The sequence below is a fragment of the Halyomorpha halys genome, unplaced genomic scaffold (assembly GCF_000696795.3).
Source record: "Halyomorpha halys isolate HHAL.00 unplaced genomic scaffold, Hhal_1.1 Scaffold12.1, whole genome shotgun sequence".
Taxonomy (NCBI): Eukaryota; Metazoa; Arthropoda; class Insecta; order Hemiptera; family Pentatomidae; genus Halyomorpha; species Halyomorpha halys.
The window spans coordinates 2,766,343-2,786,896 of NW_027109908.1; the positions used below are offsets into that span (position 1 = coordinate 2,766,343).

General features: G+C 29.2%; 1 protein-coding gene across 2 annotated transcripts in view; it reads right to left on the reverse strand.

The window, feature by feature from the left end:
* Positions 1-17,881, reverse strand: part of BNIP3 (BCL2 interacting protein 3) — a 128,443-nt gene extending 110,562 nt beyond the window's left edge. For both annotated transcript variants that reach the window (XM_067048084.1, XM_067048083.1), the window contains exon 1: positions 17,723-17,881. In XM_067048084.1, the coding sequence (XP_066904185.1) occupies positions 17,723-17,765 (43 nt within the window). In that variant the 5' untranslated portion in view covers positions 17,766-17,881. The remainder of the gene's footprint in view (positions 1-17,722) is intronic.
* Positions 17,882-20,554: the final 2,673 nt, after the last annotated feature.

The window sequence follows — 20,554 nt, forward strand, 5'->3', positions numbered from 1 at the left end:
TATGAAAAAGATGGTCAGGGAAGTAGTCAAAAAGGAACAAAAAATAGTTAACAACTATTTATTTGTCAATAAATTGTTAACTTGGCACAAAAATAGTTATTAACTATTTTTGGTTCCTTTTTGACCATTTCCTTCACATTTATATTTATATATATTCATTACTATCCTCTAACCTTGGATGGTAAAGCAATAGAAACTTATGAACTGTTAATCAATCACATAAATTAAATAACAATTTCTAAAATCAAAACCAATGTAAATTACTTAACTTAAAATTTAATACTGGTCAAATACAAGTAACAAAGAAAATACATTCATTTTTAATATAGAAGACTAAAAATATTTTTTTAAATAAGTATAACAAATACAAAATACTTTTGGTATTTCAAAAGAAAAATATTTCTGTTACAAACCTGTCAATCATCTGTATATACACAAAATATTTTTAAGTATTTTGTATTTCAGAAGGTTGTTGATTAACTGAATACAACTTATAAAAGGAAGAGTTTTCGAGTACGATATAAAAAAAATAAATAAAAAAATAAAATTCAAATATTTAATGTGAGACGTTTCGCCTCACGTTGCAAGGCTTCATTCATTAGTGCTTACTGAATAGAACCAAACAAAACAAATATTAAAAATTATTTTTAGGTGTGTTTACAATAAATAGTTTAATTACTATTTGTTTGTTTTTTACTGTACCCAGACCATATTCTATTTATATAGAAGTATTTCGTTGCCTAATAATATTTTTTCTATATTTTGTTGGAACAATATAAAAACTACAATAAATACTTTGTTGTCTACAAATACAAACTGTACAAAAAATTTAATCATAAAAAAAAAATCTGTAGATTTTAAAAAATCCTCAATATATACATAATAATTTGTTTCGATTCTAGCATCCCTTTAGCCACACCTCGCCTGAAAAAAATATGGAATATATATCTATTTATAAACTTTCTATACATTTATTCTATAAACTGTTTTCAGTTTCTGATAGATTTCAACAACAATTATCAAAGAATCTGGTATATCTGTCATTAGTTGACGAGAGAAAGGTGACCTAGTTTCATCATTAGCTTCTGTTAGGAAGATATAATTTATCTAATAGATAAAAGGACAAAGGATAGGATTATCATCACTCTTTAGAGAAACTAAACTACACGTGACTCATACTAAAGTTAACAAAGGAGTACGTAAGGTTTCAAAAGTTTTTTTTGTTTTTTTTTTCTTAATACTATAATATACAACTATGATCTGAATACTCCATATGATAGAAATAATTAATTTCGATAAATTTTATAATATATTGAATAATTTGAACTTTAAATTAACTATCCTATAAACGCAAAAAATAAATAAAGACGATAGAAAAATTAGAACTGTTAAAAAATCGCACTATGAAATATAAATTGAGACTATACAAAAACAACAGGACCAATAACGTTTGTTATCCTAGTAACACTTTACAAAATTAACTTAACAGTGTGAGGATGCTCATGTATTGGTTATACTGCACGGAGAAGATAAACAAGAGAAGAAAACACTTCAGGATCAAAATAAATTAGAAGTAAACAATTTTAAGAATGTAAACAAGAAAAAACAACTCTCGCTGTTTATTAGCGAGGAGGAAACGTAATAACGACTAATGAGGAAGGTATACAAAAACAAAATTAATGTTGATGCGCTAAATTATTCAACAGATTTTATAGTACAAGAGCCGGGAAGAAAAAGTTATCTCAGCCCAATCTTTAATTACTTTAATGAAAACTATGTATAATTACTAGTCAAAACTGATGAGTCTGCCAGGTATAGGTAGGGGGAATAAAAAATGGCGGCTGTTTCAAAACCTTAAAAAACCATTAATTTTTCATTCGGAGCTCCATATCGTAAAAATTACCAACAACACCATAAAATATAAAAGGACATTATTTAAAGAAGAGTGAATTTGCTGAAATATTAGACCTAATAGAGCTATTTACGTCCAATAGTTCTCGAGATATAGCTTTTTAAAAGCAACATTTCATAAAAATGTACTGAAACAGTAGTTAGTTAATTTATTTGGAGAAATCTATATCTAGAGATGATTAACCTATTCTAACCATGCTAGACAGGCACGTTTTTTATTTCGTGGAACCGCCACGAAATGAAAAAAAGTCCGGCATGCCCTAGGTCGGAGCGGTCCGTAGTTCTCAGATTGCTAAGACCTGCGCCTCAACTACCTGATCTATGGACATCCCTCCTTCATTAATCAATTTCATTACTTAAAATAAATAATTTAAATGTTAAAACACTAATTTGTAGACGGTTATATGTTCAACCTCACCTTCTCAGCCAAAACTAAGTCAAAATACATGATATGTCATTTATATGGTGAAAAGGTTAGGGTGCGGTTAGTAAAAAACACAAACAAGTTTAGAGAACTTATTTGATAGTGCCAACGTTTTGGCCAGAGCTTCTAGCCTTCACCAGGGAGATCGCAAATCTATCCACTAAGATTAATAATATTTTTACTTTTCTTCAAACAGAACCGAGGTAAACACCATTTTTTCAAAAAATGGTGATATTGGTTACATGAAATCCCTCAATACTCATAATATCTTAATTCAGATATACATTACCCGTATTATTTTAGATATTAATTTTAATCATATAACGGCAAAATACACACATAATGATAATAATTATAATTTTTTTTTGACATTTGATTGGTTTCTGATTTTCATTTAAAACTTGTGAATGTGTATATAAACATAAGTTGCTCCTTCTTGTTGATTATATTTAGTTAATTTTTGTTTGCCTTCTTTTTCGTTTTGTTTTATTCGAATTTAGCTACCTTATTATTTATATGATAAATGGGTTTATCTTATTGGATTTATTTTTAACAATTAATACAAACATTATTTGATCCCTCTTATACTCATTTAAATGTTGTAGTTACATAAACATTTTTTTAAAATTATTACCGTCTTATTCTTTTTCCTCTAATTTATTATTATTAGAGATTTAAAAAATATTTAAGATAAATCCATAATTATTTTTTAAATTTTATATTTTACTTTAATGCACTGAAGCCAATTTTCAATGGCTGTTATTGAGTACCCCTGGTAAAGGGTTTTATCTCAGAATGAATAAACAATATTATTATAATTGCAAATAAATTTCTTTTTACTAAAAAAAATATGTAATGGATGGAAATAATTCTATAGCACAGACTTTTATCTTTATTTGATTAATTAATTTTGATTTTCGAGGAAACATTTTGTTTTTATACTTAGGTAGTAGGACCCTTATTCCCTCACCAAAAATTCTGCAAACTACCTTTATTTTGCTTGATAAAAATTATGATCATTTGGTAAATTAAAACTGATCTTCAATATATTTCCACGGTTAATTTGGGAGTCCAACCTGACCAAAAATTTTTAATTATACTCAGCTACATTTACTTAAAAGCAAAATGAGATTTCGTAATACGATTCTGTCCACAAGGTAGAAAAACAATTAATTCTCTACTGATTAAAGAAGCTTCCTCTAAAAAGGTTCTACCACGAAATTGACGTATCGTAAAAACTTAACTATTTTATTTCTAACCTCTGTGGTTTTTCCTTTGGCGTCAAAGACCTGAAAAAAGGATTAGATAAATTAAGAAGTTTACTATTTAAACAAGTTTAAAAACACCGAGTAAACGAGATGAGGACTGATGGGATAGGAAATTAAGAAACTGCGTCATTTAATCTCATCGGGAACTCCGGGAGCTACAAATAGTTTAGAGGTCAAAGTTCCCTAAAAGAAGCGGATGCACTAGACACGTGGGTGAGGAGGATTAGAAACATTTATAAGATTTAAATCATCTTTATACTGAAAGGTGTGGGGTGGCATTGCGGACTGGTTTGGCTTACCAAGGAGATCCTGTTTTAGGTGCAACTTAATCACAACAAAGAGGGCCAACATCGAAAAAATCAAAGCTTCTTGATAACTGGCTATTAAAGGTAAAAAAGACAGATGAAAATTACGACTGGAATCGAGCGAAAAATCCATTAAATTCTCAAGGTAAGATACTTAATTAAACAAATAGCTCATTACATAGGATTACTGCCATCCGCACAATGGCAATGACGTCAATGGTGGCAGCAAAGTAAAACAATCGTAGTTCTTCAAGCCAGGTTTAAGATAATCGATGCTCAGTTCTATGCGCTTTAGCAATATAAATTACCATAATTTAAAACAAGCAAATAAATGAATTAACCCAATCCAACGCATTTGTTTATCAGACGTTAAACTTACCTTCAGCTGGTACACGTACCAACTGATACCATACTTATTAAAATCAGTCTTCCAATAGAAAGGTTGCTGCTAATAAGAAGTTGTATTTAGTTAGTTGGTATTTCATAGGTGCAGGGATGAAAATGAAAGTATAATGTTATGCAAATATAAACCATAACGGTACTTAGTGTTTTTCAGCCATTAAGAACTGCAATTAACTTTATTCAGGACTGGTCACAGATTTTTAAGCCTGTTAAAGCTAGTTCAATACGGTTTGACGAATCGCGTTCAAAGTATACATACGGAAGCAATTGTAATAGTCCATAAATCCATAAAAAACCCGAATAATCATTAAGGTATTCTGGACAATAAAAATGTTCGAAAAAATAAATTTTCAAGGATCGCATGGTGCACAAAGAGACAACTTTCTGACGTAAGTTCATGGACCTCATATTATAGCAGCTATTTCAACAAAATAAACCAACGCTGACTACTATTCGGTGATACTATGAAACTATTTCGGTTTCATGTTATTATTTTTTCAGCCATATCAAAGTCATATGACTGATCAAAAAGCTGAAACCATGACAGCTACATAAGGTCGACGAATATGGGAATAGGACACATCCAAAACCCTGTCAATCACTCGAGACAATCCTTTCTACATCACTTACTCAACTATCAGAAAATAAGGACTGTGTAAATTCAATCAAGAACAGGTGAAATGCGGCTTGGGTTTCATTCTCTTTTTGAAAGGGCTATAAGATGCAGACCTTATTCAAACAGAATAACGAAAGCTTATCCCTTGGCACACATTGGCAACCCACGGATTCACGTATTCTTGTTTAACCGATTTCCCTTCCTATGTAAGACGGACTAAAGCCTGTAGGAAAAATGTCTAAGGAACAATTCCTTAAGAACATCACTTTACTTCACAATTATATTGTCACAGGCGGTGACATATAGTGATTTTATGGGCAAAAATAATCTAAGGGTTTTCTGGCTGGTGTTTTATTTTTGGAAAAAATAACTAAATATATTATATTCTAAGAAAAAGTAGAAAACTTAAAAAATTTTAATTATGATTAAAACATTACTAATATTATTACAATAGATTTGTAAAAATAGTTTGAAGAAGTGAGCTCCGTCCCAAAGGTCATACTGTCCCTCAATGTTTATTTTCCCTAACCTACCTGAACTTTTGTGAGGAAACAAAATATATTATAAATTATTCTTATAATGGTTTAAAAAAAAAATTGAAAGTTCTTAAAATGGTGTCAGTATTCTTTTCATTATACACACACACACAAATATATTCAATATCACTTTGATTGGCCGCTCTGTATATTCATTGTTCAAACAGTAGACTAGAACAATCCCTATTCTGTTAGATAAGATCATTGAACCCGAGAAAGTAATGTAGTTCTACAAACGTGCTTGGACGACACAGTGCTTAGGCAAATCGATAGTGGGGTATCGAACTCCCCACAACTCCAACTCATGGTCAAGGTCGATCTCACTTCCGATCACTCTAATACAGCGTGCATCCTATTCCCTGGCCCAGCTGGCCAGACAAATAATTTCCTTGGTTAATGGTTAAAAAAAAACTTTGAATATTTTGAAGGGGATTTATTTTATCTCCCTGTTATACTAATATTTCTTTTTCAAGAAGTTTTCCCTATTGACGTACGCATTCCTCGATTGAATTTTAATAATTTAATTCTTGGGGCTCCACTAAACCTTCGAATTCCTCTCGTATCCAATCTTTACAATCCAAAATCCTTCGTAAAATCCTCAATGCTCCTTATTTTGTTACTAATAAAACCATCCATAAAGACCTAAATGTTCCTTATATAACCGATCTAGCCCGAATCCGATATTATTCCTTCCATAATAAATTCCCTAACCACCCAAACCCACTAGTTTCTAACCTTGCTTCCTCTTCCATTCCTGGCAATCCTCTGAGGCGCCTGAAAAGAAGATGGCCTCGTGACCTTATATTGTAAACTGTTTTTAGAGTTCTACTACTGGGTAGTTTCTCTACATCCTGTATCATATCATTATGTCATTATGATCAAATTTACTTCTTCTATTTTTTATACAGTTGTAAATATCAATAAATAAATTTTAAAAAATAAATAATTTTTGCCCTTACCTATTTCGGGCCTTTACAACCTCGTTAGGGAAGCAGTAAAGGAGGATTTTGGGTGGAACTAATTCTCATAAAGACAGAGTTTGAATTTTGGAATTAGATTTACAGAAGTTTTTAGATATTTGTTTATACCTTTTTGACATTCGAAAAAAGTTTCGAAATATCTAAGCATGTAAAACATGTTTTATTTATTATTTTTTGTAGCCACAATCTCGGACTTTTTCTTCCGACAGTTTAGCTCTTAGGTAGAACTTTACCGAGACCGTATATTCAGGCTTGTTCCAAATCTGAGATTTAATGGATCCAGTTATGCAGTTTATACAAAACAAATACTACATAACTTTCAATAAATTAAAAAAAAAAAAATTAATTAACAGAATCCCAACGAATTTTCATTCCAAATATCCTTCAGCCGCGGTAACGCCCTCAGAATCCTTGAAATGTTATTAAGAGCAGCTCTCTACTACCCCAGCAGGATTAGATCTGCCGAGATTTGATTAAAAATCCCGGGATAAAATCTCTAACGGGATGTTACTGATTCAATTTTCTTGAGCAGTTGTTTTTAGATCAAAAAACTCAGACAAAGATAAAACCCACAAAAGAATCAGGGAAGTTTCAGAATTCCATCCATAAAAACCAAGCAAAATTGAGTCATTACCGACTGTTACAAAAATTAATTAAATAAAGTAGAAATTACAAACTGGTGGAAACGATCGGCAGAAGTTAAGTTAATATTTTATTAAGAAGCCAACAAATATACTTCACAACAAGGAATGAAATGTTTAAAATATATTTAATCTTTATTAAAGTTACTTTAAGTATTTTTTTTAGTACGTTGATTAGTCAGTATACAGAATACAAAACAGGTAAAAATCACTATAAGGAAATAAATGTTCAATACATTAAATGCACTCAATGATATTAATTTTTAAATCAATCACAAATATTATGAAAACTTATATACATTAACAACAATAATGGAGATTTAATTGATACCCTCAAAAGGGGGCTATAAATTTCTTTGGGTTGCTTGGAAAGGATGAACTTTCAAAATACTAAATAAAATTCATTCCCACTGCTTAGAATTAGAAAGTAAAAAATAATTTGAGTTTTCAAATTAACGAAAAGTATAGGTGTATGTAATTTTGTATTAGATCACAAAATAAATCAGGCTAAGTATTAATTATTGCAATGTAAACAAATAAGGATGTACCTCAGGGTATTTGCTCTCGATGGCACGTCTCCTTGTTTATTTCTAAGCCCATACACTTGTTATTTATTAGCTTTTATTTCCATGCATCAATTAATAAAAATGAAGCAACACGTCAATCAGTAATAGATATATGAATCGTTTAAAATAGGAGAATATTACTTATTCAGACAGTTGAAAACAATACAAAGCAGTGCTTTTGACAGCGGGGAGACAAAAGGGAAGTTTATAGTGCTGAGAACCCGTTCAGCTTGTAAATGGGCCTTCAACCGAAAAAGGTCATTTCACTTTCTTCAAGGAAAGTATCTCTGTCGTAAATACTTCTGAACCAAATCGATCAGTACGGAATGTAAACTACTTGTTTTTTTATACAGTCGACATATTGTATTACTACAGAAACATTGCAAAGATAAAATATTCCAAACTAAAAATAAATTAACTGTTGAATGTTAAAAGAGCACCAATATATCCAACTTTTAGAAAATAGAAAACAAATAATTTTTTTCCACAAAGTATATTTGTAAAATAAAAATGTTTACTGATTCACACTAAAGCATCATTGAAGATGAAAAATTTCTCAAATGAGATATTAGTTCTGTTTTTTCAATATAGAAGAAAGTTTTTGTATTGAAATTTTTTTCTTGGAGGTTAAGAAACTTACAAGTTAGTTTAAATTTAAAAAAAATAAGTATCTGTAGTGGCCACTGTTTTTATCAAGCCCGTCGAAATCAGCTATTTCATAGAATCGAAATTTCTACCCCTGAAACGCCTTAAAAAGTCATCAAGGAGGTTAATTGATTCCGTGTTCTAGTTTTCTAATAAAAAAGAAGATATGTTTCGAACTTGTTTAGGGCAAGCTATAGGAGAGGTACAAGAGTTGAAAAAAGTGATAGTTCTCTTATATCTCAGTTATGTAAAACAAAATAAGATACTTCTTTAATAAAGAAACTCCACAGATATTTTTACGAGCCTGAATGAACAATGTAACGAAAAAGCACCCTTTTTTTTTTTTTTTTTTTGACATCTCTATTCCAAGATAGGTGGTTTGAGATATTAACTTATATAACCTATTAGTAAAAGAGCTCAAGAGAAGGAAAAAGGGATTTATTGTATCCCAATTTTTGACTATTTTAAGGAAAGCAATGTATAATTACTAGTCGAAATTAATGAGTCTGCCAAGTATAGGTAAGGAGAATAAAAAATGGCGGCTGTTTCAAAACATTAAAAAAAGTCAATTTTTCATTTTTTTTTATTCGGAGCTCTACATCTTTAAAACTACCAACACACTAGAGAACTTAGGAAAATATCATTCAAAGTAGAGTAAATGTACTACAATATGAGTCCTAATAGAGCTATTTACATTTGATAGTATTCCAGATATAGCTTTTTAAAAGAAACATTTCATAAAAATGTACTGAGAGATCACTATAACTGAATTTATTAAGAGAAAGCTATATCATAAAAACCATTCGACGTATAGATGTCTATTAGCACTCAAATTAAAGCTAGTTTAATGGACTATAAGGTAGTATATGATGTTTATCTTCGCAGAAGAAGTAGATTTCATGATATTTGCTAAAATAAATTGATGTACAGTTGTTCGGACCAATTTTCAAGTGCAAAATTTACATTCAAAAGCGAATATCATAAAAACTTCTACCCTTACAAAGATACAAGTCATAAACTATTTTATAGTAAGTTAAATTACCTTTATTTTGAGTTATGGTAGACATATGTATGTCTTATGGATCCTGAGATATATTGTTTCAAAAATGAAACATTTTATCGGAATAACTAGAAATTAAAATTTTTCAATTTATGTTGTCCAATATAATAAAAACTACTACTCCTACTAAGATAAACATATTAACCATTTTATAGTAAATTTAACTAGCTTTAATTTGAGCGCTGGCAGACATCTGTACATTGGACGTGGTTCCTGAAATGAAGTTTTTCATAAATCAAACTTATTATCCGGACATTATTACTCCTACAAAGATAAACTATTTTATAATAAATTTAATAAGCTTTAATTTGAGTGCTAATTGATATATGTTGCTAAAGATATAGAGCTTCGAATGAAAACTATTCGAAACAGCCGCCATTTAGTATTCCCCCTACCTATACTTGGCAGACTCAATTTGACTAATAATAGTACATAGTATTCATTAAAGTAATAAAAAATTGGGGTGAAATAACTGTGTTTATTTATTTCCGGCTCTTGTACTACATACATGGTTTCAATGCCCCACAAGAATACATTCCCATAAACGTTTATTGTTTAGGAACTAATAGGAGACAAAATTGGAACCTCCAATACAGACAAGTTCTACACTCACTAATTAAATTTTGAGGTGTTTAATAAAAAGTTATTCCAAGCGAGGTGAGAAAAATTAAAAAGAACTGTAACATCTAATTTTTACTTTCACTTATCGATATATGGAACACATATTGCGATCGTGTACAACAAATAATCCGAGTTTTCGACGAGAATACAGGTTTCCTAGCCTCGCAAAATGGTTTGCTCAACAATGAAAAATCGCAAGGAACTGCATTTACATATTTAAGGCATGTCAAAGGCCTAGCGTGTCACACTAACATAATCGTTAAAATCTACCTACTAGAAGTGGCAATTAAGAGAATCGATTTGACACTTTTTCAGGATTTTCTCAAAATCTGTTTTAACGATTTTGATAAAACTCGGTAAATCAAGTAGTTTATGATATCTGAAAGGTTTTAACCTCATTGAAAATGTCTAATAGAGTTTAAATGACGATTTTTTTTTCTTCAAATCTTGCTCTAAAGTGCTTTTAATTTTGATAATTCCAAATAAATTACCAGTTACCAGTTTGCAATAATAAACAATACACAAGCACAAATTATTAAAGAATTTGAAACCCTAATACGAATTTTTTTCGAAGGTTTTTAAATATCACATTAGACGCAATAAACTTAAAGCTTTCATATAAATACACAGTAATGATGTATGTACGATTTTTGTATAGGCGTAAGTCTGATTAATTGACTCATCCTATAACTATTCTACTATCATCGCAAGAGAACGTAAACAAAATCCTTTTAATTGCTTGCAGTACTTGAAGAGATAAAACAATCCGACGCAGTTAAACAGTTACGAAAGAAGTGCATGTGAGGGGCAGCGCAGAAGACGTAGGTCAGTCGCTCAACTGTCTACGTGACTTGGAACACGGCCTCCTATTGGCCAATTTCCCGCCAGCATCTTTTCATCTCTCTTCAGGTACACATGACCTCTCACCCCAATCAGCTGGGCGCAAAACAACGGAAATATAATTGCGCCACAGTTTAAACGAGTTCTTTTTGCGCATTTTCCTCGGGTATCATTGGTGTACCTACAAATGTCTTAAATTCCTTCACTACTGAGGTAGAGAAGGTTTCAAACTATTCCGCTCTGATCCTAATTCATATTCGATTACCACCACATTTAAATTTAGGAGTATATAAGAATTTTGTCAGTTTATAATCATACAAAAAAAAAAATCCATAAATAATATTTCGGGCAAAGGCAATCAAAATTGACTTTTACTTTATGGTATATCATCTTCAATTTGGAAAAGCAATGTAATTTTACCGAAATAGGATGTCCAGTCCCTTGTGTAGTGCAGTTTTGTTTATAAATAGTAACTAATATAGCATGAATAAAGCATTCACTTTTTTCTCAACACCAACTTTTATTTCAAATAAGTTGATTATTGATGACGTATCACATTTTTAGGTGAAATACAATTATTGTTGTGTAGTTTTATTCCTACTGCGTACCTTATATAATTTTAACCACGAATATTAATAATCTCTCATTGTTTGATGAAAATTATTAATACTGTATCAATGATAATATTAAATGTAAAAAGTTCTATTAGGGTTCATTTTTAACCTGATTAAATACACCATAAAGTAGTTCATTATATTTATTTTCCTGAGAATAGTAGTTTTCATGATATTTGCCGAAGTAAGTTCACAAAATTATTTCTTCTCGATTTTTTGCAGAATTCTAGGATTGGAAAAACTATATCTCGTGAATTATAGAACATAAAGAACTCAAATTAAGGATCATATTGAAGCTCGTTGAAAGCACTATTAATTTGTTAGCAATGATATTTTAGCTACTTGCAATACTTCATGAGTTATTGGCAATAAACATAAAAATATATGGAGGCCATTTTGAATCTGCAATTAGCCCTACGGATTATTAAGGAGTGGTAAACCTTCATCATCGTATTTTCCAAACATTTTTACATCAAAATTAGTTAACAGAAATGAATTTACACTAACGTCGAGGTACAGCTAATTTTGAAGATATTTTTACTGAAGTGTAAGGTCAGATTTAACTAATATAAACCTTAATAGTATAATGAAATTCAAATGTTTAATTTTCGAATTCAGCTGTTTCTTGGAAGTTCAAGGTTTAACAATTTAATCCCAGCTCTCTCCTTACAAAAAATAATATTACATAAGCTGTTAAGGAAAAATTAGTGTGCTATAGTGTTCGTAACAAATGAAGATGCAAAAACATCACAAAGGCAAGTTTACACGGTGATAGTTTTGAGCCATTACCATGATGTAAACCGTATGATAGTTGCCATCATAACATTACTTACTGTTGTGGCAGTATTTTCGATGCACTGATAATACATGTAACGGAAGAATAAACACCATAATAGTGAACTAGTCGATCTTATCAACTGTAATGGCAAATGTACGGGAAAACAATGTTCCTATATATTATTGCATAAATAAATAAACATGAAAATTATTCCGATTTTGTTTATTAAAAACAAAATCGGAATAATTTTCATTTTAGCCGTTTTTTTTTTTAGATACAAAAATCTCTTTAACAAATAGAGTGAATAAATAAAAATGAAATAAGCGATAACTGACTAAAATTTGTTATTATTTATTTATTTATTTTTTCCTTAAATAGGACAGGTAATAAAAAAATAAATCTTGTTTACTGTTCCTTTAGAAATATATTATAACGCAGAGAAGATTTTTACCGTGATTGGTATGTTTTGAATCTCTATTATTTTGGGTCTCTAGAGGGGACCATGGACTGACTATAAGCCTCTCCGGGATGAGCGTGCACCCTTGTCCTGAAGTCAAAAAAAATAATGACTGACCAAGTCTCACCTTTTTTTCCCTCAAGGTCTGTTTGAGGATAGGCTACGCAGCATTAATCAGCAACCAGACGTTCGAGTCCCGCCGGAGAACATGACAATGAACCCTGACAGTTCTTAATGAAACGCATGATGGAGGGATTCGAGAGATTAATTATTTTCAATAAGTCTAAGCCATACTCAGCACAAGATTATTATGAATCACATCTTAAATAATACGTGAAAGGTTTTTATAAAAGGACAATATATTTTTAATCAACGTAATTAAATAATATAAATAAGCATAGACGATTAATATGCTGCTAAACCATTTTAAAAAAAAAATAACGTTCCGTTCTAGAGATATCTTGAAAATAAATTTTTAGTCCGAAAATATTACATACGTATCTTACAATGAAGTGGTTATGACGAGATGGCTGAAGAAAGACGCACTGATTTAATTTTTTTTTAATTATTCATTAAAATAAAAAACTGTAATAAACATTCATACAATAAGTAAATTTGATATGAGTAATATAACTATTGCACAGTAGTCTTGTTAAGAATCTACCCATTGGTAGAATAACTGATTTTTATTAAAATCTAAATACTATCACATATTGACAGTAAGTTTGAAATTCAATATAAGAAAATTTACAAAGAAAAATACTTTGAATTGCCCTCTAAGACATTGCTTATGTCTCTAGAGTAAAATCTCTAATTGGTTATTATGTGGTTCTTCATCCCTCTCATCTTTTATGTTCATACGCTTTCTTTTAGTTTATCCAGTTATTTGTAATAGAAATATAATAAACTCCTGACCCTTTATTTCTGTCCTTGAAGCCGATTTTTTAACACTCGTATTAGAAACAAGTTTCTTTCTAGAAATATATATATAAATACTTTTTAAATTTTATTTTATGGTTTGCATTCAAGCTGTTTGGTATCAGAGTAGACTAAATTAGTATTTAATGCATGTTGAAGTGTCAATCTACATAGCAGGCCTTAAAATACTATTATACAAAAAAGATTAAAATCATAACATACAAATGTAAAACTAAATTATTATTCTGCCGTTATGGCGTAACAAAAATAAAGTTAACAACGATACAGTTTCATTTTACAGCATTTCTATTGCATGTTCATAGTATCTTGTTTTTTTTACAGTGCCTGAAGAAAACATAAAACGTAGGCATTTATTAATTTTTTTTTAGGTAAATCTTCCTGACCAATTTCAAGATAAGATAAAAAATACGTTAAATCATTTAAACAATAAAGACTCTGAATTACTATAAAGTCATATAATTTTAGAGCATAGTCGAAAATGGAAGTGTTATATAAGAGAGACGAGAAACATTAAACGACACAGAAAGAACAAATTTTTATTTTAAAAATATCACTTATAGACTTCAATGCATCTAGAATTTGTTAATTGAGAGATATAACAAAAACACAAAATTATTTACTTGAAAACTTAAATATTTACTATTTAGACGAAATTGTTGTTTTATTCTAAAAATAAAGCAAACAACTCGAGACAGATTGCTACAAGAAATATTTCAGAACCAGCTTTAGAAGTTACATATTCCAACACTAGTGTTTCGTGCTTTATCTTTCAAGTATACTATGCGTCAAACAAATGTTTCTTAGCACGTAAAAAAAAAAAAAAAAAAAGGACAATAATTCCTGCCTACAGGGTAAAATGGTATAAAAAGGAAATAGAAAATACGAGACAGCTATTTGAAAATGGTAAGGATTGATAATCAGTATCTTTCTCATGATTCTCAGGTATCACTCACTCACTATCTTAATTTTCGAAAAGGCCCATATTTAATTTTTTTTGTCTTTCAAACAACCATTTTACTATAGTAGCTGTCTTTTAGAAATAAAATTTATTAATTTTATCCTATGATTGATAAACAAACAATTGATTAAAAAATATATAAATAAAACATCTTTTTTTCTACTGAGCGTCATATGTGAAACACAGGTTGCCAAATAAATATACATATATAAATAACATATTAGAGGGGAAAATAATTGAATCATTGATGAAATTAATAATGTCATCGTTTTTTCTCAGCCTATTCGTCAATTTTTACCATATTCAAAGACAAAAATATAATATCATCTAAATTTTAAAAAAATACTATATTTTATAAACGTTCCAAAGGAAATCCTTACAACAAAGGTTTCCTTTCAATATTCAGCTACTCTTAACGTGTTTTTTTTTTCATAAACAATCATACAATTTATAAACATTCCTTAAAGATTAATGATTTCTCAGTAAGGAAAGCGTATGGAGAGTTTTTCTATAAGACCTTATTATGTAAAGAAAATATTAAGTTAGACAACTTCAGTAAAGTATTCCTTTACGGGAGTCCTAAGGAGTTCCCGTTTCTAGACAACACATTTCCAGCCTCAGAAAAACATACGCGTACCAATCGATAAGAGACCTGGTATTCGGGCAATGGCCAAATAACAGTTTGTTATCTAAAGGTTGTCAACCTTTTCCATTTTCGAGGAGCCATTATTAAATTAAGGAAAAATTATTTATTAATTAGTAATTTATTCAGCAGTAAAAAAGCGTAACGCTGAGTAATGGCCATAGAGTGTCATAAAATAGGTTTGTCAAAGGTTTAAACAAAAATAATTTTACACTATTTATTATTAATAATTCTAAACAAAATATTTTCCAATTATAAAAAAATAAATTATTTATAAGCGTAATTTTTTGTGATAAATTTAAATTGCAAAGTTTTTGAAAAATTTATTTTTTTCCTCCTTTGTTTCACGCTAAATAATTAGTATGATTAAACCAAGATATCACGAAATTTTCTTACACAGAATGTTGTTATAATACAACATTATACAAGAATAATTTTTAATATTGTATAAAAATTAATGCGCTAAGGTGCGTTTAGATTGCAGCTGCGATATTTTAATTGAAAGTATAATTACTGATTCTTATGCCTTAAAGAGCATGCTCAATAAAATTTTACAATTAATATCTAACTATACTATGAGAAAGTTGTTCAATAAATTTAACAACTTTAATAAAAATACTCTTATTATAATTGTACTATAAACCTAACTCTCAATAGTCACAAGGTATAGCAGCTGCAACACAAACGGACCATAAGGCCTTGTACAGTTCCAATTTATAGGGTCCGTTAGATCAGAGGTTCCCAAACTTTTTTATAATCAATTTTATAATTTATAATAAAGCAAGTTTAGTAGAAAAATGCTGAAATATAATAACGAATAATGGTAAACAACTCTCAGTTGATTAAAATAAATTTTATTTATTTCTACTAACTAAAATTATTATTAGTAGATAATTTGAGATATTAACAAATTATTTCATAATTATTCTGTCCCCGCAGTATCAAAACAAGTTATATAACATGCAAAATACATTCTTAAACTTTTAACAGCAATGCAACACATATAGTAACAACTATATAGTCACTATAGTAACAACTTGGCATAGGTATGGTAATTTTGTGAACTTTAAGGAAAAGTAAAATAAAGGACTTTTTTTCACCCAAAAAAAATAATGTTTTTATTTTTATTATTTTATTAGTTAGTTTCGTACAGGATTCTGGTTTAGTGAAATCCTGTACGAAACTATGTTTGTCTGGGAGACTCCGAAAGACTTTTTTATTAAAATGGTATACATATCCACTCATAAAAAATTAAAAGTGACGATATTACAAACGAAAACCATAATCCAAATATTATACCACTAAATTAATGTTTAGTACAAATGTATGGTATTTTTAAACAGAATTTTATTAATCAATTATGTATTAATTTTTAACTAGTAACAATTTTCATAATTTTCGAATTTAATAAATCAAAATGATAACAAGAATAATATTTACAATAGGAAAAAATTTATACTATGAATATTAAATACTGATTTATGACAACTTTTACAAATTTTTAAATGTTACCTATATTTAGAATGTTATAACAAAAATTAAAAAAAAAAAAAAAAAAAAAACATGATTTCAACAATTTAATTTAGAATAATATAATCCAACTTTATTTACAACCAGATCAGACTAATATAGCTGAGTTATCAATATAAATATATCCCCAAATTCTCATTACAAAACACACATTTCATAAATAATCTACACTTTAAAACCAGGCATGACATGATACATGACAAATATCCAAGATGGTGATGTAATATTTCTGAGCATTATTAACACATAAAAATAATTAAAAGATATATTTAAACATAAAAATCAAATAATCACTGAAAACGTTAGAAACAGCATAACCAACCCAGTAGATAGGAAAACAAAATTCATTTCCAACATTATATTTAAGGTTGATTGACGTAGATGAAAATCATTCAATGCCAATTTCGATTAATAACAAAAACAAGAAATAATTTATACATTGTAAAGTAATCCACGCGCAGGTCTCTGTATTCCAACGTACTTGAAATCGATCGTATGTAAGTTAAATAATTTTGTCCTGCAACCAAGGGCGGATGTCATGTCACCAGCTGTTGTTGACAAGCGAGTACATACAAATAATATCTCACTACTTCAATCCAAAATTAATGGTGATCAATTACTTTATTAGGTTTTAAGTACGAGGCATACAATCAGTCCCAAAAACACTCAAAACAGATACTCAAAAAATGTCCTTACTAGAATTAGTGAAAGTTATTTAATATAACTGAAACGCATATTACAAGCTTCATAAAATACTGTGAACAACATCAAATATCAATAACACGACAGTCATTATCTTTAAAAGTGACATAAGCATAACGATAACCTAAAAGCGAAGCGATTATTAACGATTTTTACCAAAATCTATTGAAAGCGTTTGTTCGATGAAAAGAAACAACATATTAAATCAATATGACATTCAAACAAAAAGTAAAATTAAAGATAACAGATGGCATCTGTTCATAATAGTTCGAAAGAAACAACATACCTCCAAGGGAGTCTTCTGGAATAGATGTTGGTGTAGTCGTCATTTCACTATTAACATTAACAAATTAAACAACAATTGACACACAACCCTGTCAGGAGAACAACTGTTGCTTCTTCCAGACCCAATTTGTGACTGGCTTGTTTTGGTAGGTTTCTCAGATGTAGGATGATCTTTGTTGTTGTTTATCTGAGATCTCATTGGCTAAGGTCTGTATGGTGTCATGTCTTTCGACCAATCAGGGACCTTCTCAGTACTTCGCATTAAGCGAGTTTTTAAAGCTATCTAAATATTAACAAGTGCATCTTTATTTTCAAAAATAAATTCTATTCAATTAATTCTAACTGTAACTTAATTTAATACAAAGAAAAGAGAATAAATAAAACATTCTGAAACCAGCAGACATGGGTAGCAATTAGTTCTAGAAGTATCCACCAACAGCAGCACCTATCAATGAAATAGATCTTGCTATTAATGTATTATTTTTAATATAATAAAGGTAGCAACCAATTGGGTTGGAACAAAAATCGAAAAGAAAGATGATATCTAAAATTCGAATCTTATTCTTAAACTAAAAACAAATAGCTAAATCATAAAAAATGTTAAACTTAAATTTTACATATGATACATAGCCACAAAAGAATATGTTTATTTATGATATGTAAATAAATAAACACACTGTTTAAATATGTGTGTGTATGTAACAAATTAAACCTAAAACTCATCAAGGATCCATTAATAATAAATCATTATGGGTTAACAAAAATTAACCAATATAATTAATTCTAATCATAAAAAAGTAAATATGAAAAAAATAGATTATATAAAGATACACTGAAGATTCAGACTGAAATAAAAAATGCACTATAAAATAAGTTATTTCAACTTATTTGAATTACATTGTGTATTCTGACCGAACCCCCAACCATCTTCTACTTATATATATATTATCCACGGTCAACTATCTTCTAATCATTAAAATAAAAAAAAGGTTTTAAATTTCAAAATTGGTTAATATGTATGTTAGATATATGTTCTAGTCTTTGAGGACTCTTTTGAGGAACCAATATGTAAATATATTCCTAAAACTGTAAAATGCATATATATTTAAATATAAAATTATATAGATATTTACAAGTTTATCAAGACGGTTGCTAAAGTTGGCTTTGGCAAAAAATTTGGATGTTTTATTTTGTTAATACAAGTATGAAACTTTAGGAATTCTAGGCGTAAAGATAGAACACTTTTATATAGTTAAAAGTGTTTAATTAATGTGTATGGGGACCATCATTCCCCTAAAATTAAAAAGCATTACAGAATTAAGTAGTTAAATTTATTTGATAGAGCTTACTAAATGCTAAATAATAACATTGAAGCTAGAATAAAAATAATATTAAAAAATAAAAACTTCATTTAATAATAAACAAAACTTAAAATTAAAAAATAAACAAAACTTTCTTCATGTTTGACTTTATGACATTTTTCTTTTATATTTATTGTTCAAATAATTTTGTTTTCCTTTCCAATGATAGTATATTTACTCATAGGTCAAGCAGATATCACATTTTAATATGGCTAAAACATGTACTGTTCTTATAAATAAATTTTAAAAAAGTTTGACCGACATAGCATGATGTTAGGTATAGTAAGAGTGGGATAGATCAGTGAGTAAAATATTGCTATCTTCTAGACCGCGGTTTGAGTCTGATGTAGCTGATAATTATTTATTATGTTATATTATACATAGTTATACATATTATAGCTGGGGATCAACTCTGGGATCTAGCGACACCTCCTGAGGTACACTCAACCTAATATTGGGAACACTTATTCGCGGCAAAAGCCTGATAATTAAAACTGATCCTGACCGAATCACCTCTTTGCACTACCATTGGTTTAGAAACAATTTTTTTTTTTTACAAAGTACTGAATCTAAGACCATTCATGAGTGGTTGTGGTTGGTACACATTATATGTACAGAACAAATTAAATTAGTACATCTAAGTACATGAGCCTGTTTGGAAGTGCTGAAATAGTATACTCAAATAAAAATATTTCAACCATATGTTAAGAACAACACAGCAGTTATGTTTCATAGTCTTCTCTTCCAGAGTTCCAGGGAACTATTACTTCTTTATTGCTGGAGGATATCCAGGTGGCGGTCAATAAAGGCATAAAAATAGTTTTCTTTTAATATTTTGATACCTTTATTGACCACCAACACCCAGACTATCCTCCTACAATCCAATTCATACAGTCAACCATCTTCTTCCAATATTAATTCTTTAATAATATTTATTTAATCATTCTAATTTATTTAATAATTCATCTTTGCCAAGGAGAAGAACTCATAATATTATATTATTAACTTTTTCTTACTTTCTTCCCATCCAAATCAGTAAATATGTATCTCTTTTATTATTTATTAACATGTTATAGCATTCCTCAGCTCATTTTATTTCTATTCCTAAAGTATTTCTTGGGCTTATATATCTTTAGCGATAATAATAACAAAATCACTCATAAGTTTGAGATGGTTAAGCTATGTTCTGTTAATTTTTTTTTTCTGTAGGTATGAAAAAGCTCAAGTTTATTATTCATTCCATTAGACATTATTGATTTAATTATTTTGTAGAATATTGATAACAGGTTAATATAGTTTTTTCAAAGCCTTCTATTATCTTTCTTGAAGAGAAAGATCATTTTGGTCGACTTGCAGATATTCATTGACTATGCATTTTCCAGACAATTTTTATACATCACAGAGAACTTTTGCTAAGCTTTCTCGTAGCACTATCATCTTCTCTGCCTGGATATTATCAACAATGGGAGGTT